We start from the raw sequence: 2,981 nt of genomic DNA on the forward strand, positions 1-2,981 counted from the left end.
TTCCTCTTCCCCGAACCAAAACATATCATTGTCTTCGTCAACGATGCGCGAAACAACAGAGGAAGTAGCTGCATTCCTCAGCCAGAAGGGCATCCATACGGCCGCGCTTTCACGAGATACACCGGACCAGCGCAAGGATGAGATCCTCGCTGAATTTACCCACGTCAAACCACTCCCCACCCCCCAAGAGGTCAAAGACGCGCAGCGGAACAAGAGGAATTGGTTCTCGGACCCAGTTCCATTTGCCACAGGTGAGAACTCACACCTGGGTCCACAGAGGAATCTCCGCGATACCAAGGTACTTGTCACGACGGATCTTGGCTCTCGCGGTATTGACACCGTCGCGGTGCGCAATGTTATTTTGTTCGATGTTCCGCACACCACCATTGACTTCATCCATCGACTAGGTCGTACGGGTCGCATGGGAAGGAGAGGACGTGGAATTGTTTTGGTTAGCAAGAAGGATCGGAAGGATGTTGTGAAGGAGGTGAGGGAGGCCATGTTTAGAGGGCAGGCGTTGATATAGATGGACTGTACCAAGAGATTTTTTTTGGTCTCGCTTCTCGCTATCTGTCCGGGGTTTGTGTAATATACCTTTAGGTTTTGTTTTCACTCCATGGGATACGCGTCCGGATACCACAAATGATTTTTCCGAGTTTATTGGGAAACCCGGCTTTACGTTGTTACATACGTCGTTATGCACTGTACATGTACAATAGACCAGATTAGTCCCCCGGATCATCTTTCAAAATTGGTTCGAGCATTATGCTCTCTTCGAAATCCTATTACAGCCTTCCCTGTCCACATTTTTATTCACTGTCAAGCCCGGCATCCAGAGATGACGGAACATTGGAGCTACGTATACCCATACATGCCCAGCCGGGGAATATCCAGATTCAGAGGCCTACAAACTACTACCAACCGTTTAGCCGCGATTAGTTACTCCCTCCTCCGTAGTTTATGCCTTAATAATGGTAGTTAATAGAGCAGTGAAATATTCCTATCCACAGTGATCTTGTTTGCATGGAAAATTTAACAAACAACAATTAATTTTTATATCAATTATCAACTAAACAACAAAGCAATTCTAAGGCTCGTCGGTGTGTTAGCGATGAAGGACACAGGCAGCAAGATACAGGGTTACATGAAGTAAAAATCCGCAAATTCATAATTTCTGCAGTCAGATAATAGGTAGAAAGAAGACCCTTATTGTAAATATATCAATTTTGAGAGGGGGGGGGGAGCATACATGCCCAGTTCAGTTAAATTATATTAACCCGAGTCTATCGCATAAATATATATTTGACACAAATGCGCAACCAACTAGGGAAAGGCAGAGACAACCAACACTATAAACCAAGAGATGGATAATTAGAAGAACACAGGGAAATTATTTGTATGAGACAGGAGAAAAAAAAAAAAAAAAATCAGAAGTGCTGATGACAGGAAAGGCAGAAAAACATGATATTTACCCGATATACAGCGGAAAAAAAGGGAGACCAGCACTCTCGCTATACCCAGTAAATAATTCATGTGAAGGCGAAAGTTTCAGAAGCCTTTCAGACGCCGGTAAACAAGGCGTCTCTTATGCTCTCTCTACCTGCCCTGGAGCATGGCCTATGGCTATAATTTACACAGAGATACCCGTGTTCTGTCCTACAGTCGACAGCTGCATATATTGTGATTTTCAATGCATCTCTCAGGGACAAGAGTAAACATAGCTAGCTAGGTTTCTGGATAGGCAGTTGCATGTGACTCATTGGTTCAATAATACAGTGAGTAAAGAATATTATCGAATCATTTGGACCTGATTCATAGACACAATATTTACGGGGGGTTGGGGAACATGATTTCATATGGAAGAGAATTGGGCTGCACAAAGAAGAAAAGAGGATGTTTGTTTTTTTGTGTTTATAAAGTATTGTCTAGGATATATTGGAGGTACGTAAGTGTAAATAGCTGCTACGTGGACTAGAATCTATAGCAAACAACAGAAGAGGATTTGGATATAAAAGCTGGCCATAAGATGGGAGGAAAAATCGAAATTTCAGGGCGTGAGACGATGAAACGAGTGAGAGCAGGAAAAAGGGCCTCTCCATTCTCTTATTGACTGAGATATCTTCAGAAGGAGGAGAGCGGAAAGGAAGAAATAAGGAATGTCTGGAGAATGAACACCATCATCCATCATACATATATCACCAGTTAATACTTATTCTTATTCCTTCCATTTCACCATATCAGCATACAAGAGCAGAAAAGAAAGAAAATAATACCCAACCAACCTTATCCAAATAGCCATACGAAGGCCGGCAACCACACAGTCTTCTCATCCTTCCTTAAGCCCTCAAACCCTCAAACAACACCGGGAGTGAAACCCACCCCCGGCAAAAGCAATGAGCTACCTCTGCCTCTTCTATCGACTCGCAACCCAAGCGCGACCCAGCGATGATCGTCCCCCGAGGTTTGACGGAAGTACCGTACGCATATCTAGGGCCTGGGAGTTCTCACGGAGAGATGGGTTGGCGTTTAGCCGAGGAAATGATGGGCTTAAACTAGTTTGGCTGAGCCCCGAGGAGAGAATGGCAGGCCACCGCCAGCGCAATCGTGCTATCACGAGTGGCAGGGGAAATAGAGAGACGAGAGATGATGGCACTGCTCATACTGCCAACACTGGTCAGGCGAATGGCCGAGGGGGTTTGGAAGGGGCACATGCTCCGATAAGAGGCTGTATGTGTATGGTGTGTAGAAACGGGAGACGAGCCGGAGCGGTAGCGAGAGGAAGTGGTGGTGGTGGTGGTAGTGGTGGTGGTGGCAGAACGAGAGTTCGCTTTGATTTGTGGTGATGAAGGGTTTCAACCAGGAGCAAGATATGAAAAGTAAGAGGGGTGGCTTCTTTAACTAGAAAATTTCCAAAATCACAAAAGCAGTGTAGGAGAAAAACAAAATTCTGTAGACTTGGGACTGAATCCACCACAATGTTA

At 45.1% G+C, this 2,981-nt stretch overlaps 1 protein-coding gene across 1 annotated transcript in view; it reads left to right on the forward strand.

Annotated features, from left to right (window-relative positions):
- The window catches only part of HCAG_07357 (conserved hypothetical protein), a gene marked incomplete at both ends in the record, with an annotated part of 2,082 nt that extends 1,556 nt beyond the window's left edge, over nt 1-526 (forward strand). Inside the window, one exon of the mRNA XM_001537885.1 lies at nt 62-526. Within this exon, the coding sequence (XP_001537935.1) occupies nt 62-526 (465 nt within the window). The remainder of the gene's footprint in view (nt 1-61) is intronic.
- Between the last annotated feature and the right edge of the window lie 2,455 nt (nt 527-2,981).

This window comes from Histoplasma capsulatum, genomic scaffold (assembly GCF_000149585.1).
Source record: "Histoplasma capsulatum NAm1 scaffold_8 genomic scaffold, whole genome shotgun sequence".
Lineage (NCBI taxonomy): Eukaryota > Fungi > Ascomycota > Eurotiomycetes > Onygenales > Ajellomycetaceae > Histoplasma > Histoplasma mississippiense.